We start from the raw sequence: 1747 nt of genomic DNA on the forward strand, positions 1-1747 counted from the left end.
TTAATACCCAGTTATGGTTAGCACGTGCTAAAACTAAGCATGCGCTAAACACTAGAAATGCCCATATATTTCTATGGGCGCCTCTAATGTAATCATTAGTATGCACTAAAAACGCTCGTGTGTCTTTGTAAAAAAACCCTTAAGTGCCTCTGAATAATGGCAGCTCACCTGCTAAGTGTGATTTAACCAGTCAGGAGCTTCTCCAGCCCACTTGAATTGCTTTGAACAGCAGGCCCAACGTTTAAATTGTCCAAAACACTCACAGATGTTTTCCATTCAAATTCTGGTGTTTTTTACCATGACTTTTTGAAAAGCTCCCTGTAGTTCCTTATTTCTGAAACTATAAATGAAAGGATTTGCGAGGGGCGTCACAGTGCTATAAATAATGAAGATCACTCTGTCTTGGTCCAAACTATAATTTGATGTGGGACGTATGTATGTGTATGTCACGGTGCCGAAGAAAAGGCTAACTACGGTCAAGTGGGAGGTACAGGTGGAGAAAGCTTTGCGTCTGCCTTCAGCGGTGCGGATCTTCAGGATGGTGGTGATGATGTAAGCATATGATATTAGTGTCAGAACAAAGGAGCCCATAATCACCGAGCCACCAACTAGGAAAGCTAAAAGTTCATTGATGAAGGTATCTGAGCAGGACAGCTTCAACAGTGGAGGAATATCACAGACAAAATGATTAATTGTAGTGCTCTTACAGAAGGGTAGGCGAGATGTAAGTACAGTGTGTACCAAGCCATTCGTGAATCCAACGGATCCTGAAACAACTGCCAATTGAAGACACATTCTACTGTTCATGATGACTGAATAATGCAGGGGGTTGCATATCGCCGCATATCGATCATAGGCCATCACTGCAAGAAGGGCACACTCTGTGCTTCCCAAGGAAACGAAGAAAAACATCTGCATGAAGCAACCAACAAAGGAAATTGTCTTTCTTTCTTGTAGGGAGTTGGCCAACATTTTGGGGATAGTGGCTGTAGTGTACCAGATTTCTATCAGGGCCAAGTAGCATAGAAAAAAATACATAGGGGAGTGAAGGCGTGAATCCAACTTTACAAGCACAATGATAGTGACATTACTTGTCAGTGTTATCAGGTAAATAACAGCAAATACCAGAAAGATTAACACATTCAATGAAGGAGTATTTACAAGCCCAAGGAAAACAAATTCAGTTACTCTGGTTCGGTTTGTATATTCCATGAATTTCATTCGAAGAGCTGAAAACAATGAATACGTTGATAAATAAGAATGATAAATCTAAAGGCAACATAAAGAATTATAATAAATTCAGCAAACCCTTCTTCCACAAGAATGAATAGCTATCTATGGGTTAATTTGCATCAACTTGTCTATCTGGGTTGTACATTATACTCGGGCATCCCATGTTCCCTCTCAGTGGGCAATTTAGTATTTTACTACTACTACTATTTAGCATTTCTATAGCGCTACAAGGCAGCGCTGCACAAACATAGAAGAAAGACAGTCCCTGCTCAAAGAGCTTACAATCTAATAGACAAAAATATAAAGTAAGCAAATCAAATCAATTAATGTGTACAGGAAGGAGAAGAGGAGGGTAGATGGAGGCGAGTGGTTACAAGTGGTTACAAGTCAAAAGCAATATTAAAGAGGTGGGCTTTCAGTCTAGATTTAAAGGTGGCCAAGGATGGGGCAAGACGTGGGGGCTCAGGAAGTTTATTCCAGGTGTAGGGTGCAGCGAGACAGAAGGCGCGAAGTC

General features: G+C 40.9%; 1 protein-coding gene across 1 annotated transcript; it reads right to left on the reverse strand.

The window, feature by feature from the left end:
- Positions 1-276: 276 nt before the first annotated feature.
- Positions 277-1212, reverse strand: LOC115457142 (olfactory receptor 1009-like). The gene has a single exon (XM_030186564.1). It carries the CDS (start codon positions 1210-1212, stop codon positions 277-279), a length of 936 nt encoding a protein of 311 aa, XP_030042424.1.
- Between the last annotated feature and the right edge of the window lie 535 nt (positions 1213-1747).

The sequence above is a fragment of the Microcaecilia unicolor genome, chromosome 14, assembly GCF_901765095.1.
Source record: "Microcaecilia unicolor chromosome 14, aMicUni1.1, whole genome shotgun sequence".
Lineage (NCBI taxonomy): Eukaryota > Metazoa > Chordata > Amphibia > Gymnophiona > Siphonopidae > Microcaecilia > Microcaecilia unicolor.

Excerpts from the sequence above, each read along its gene's own strand:
- LOC115457142 (XM_030186564.1), bottom strand. The coding sequence starts at position 1,212 with ATGGAATATACAAACCGAACCAGAGTAACTGAATTTGTTTTCCTTGGG.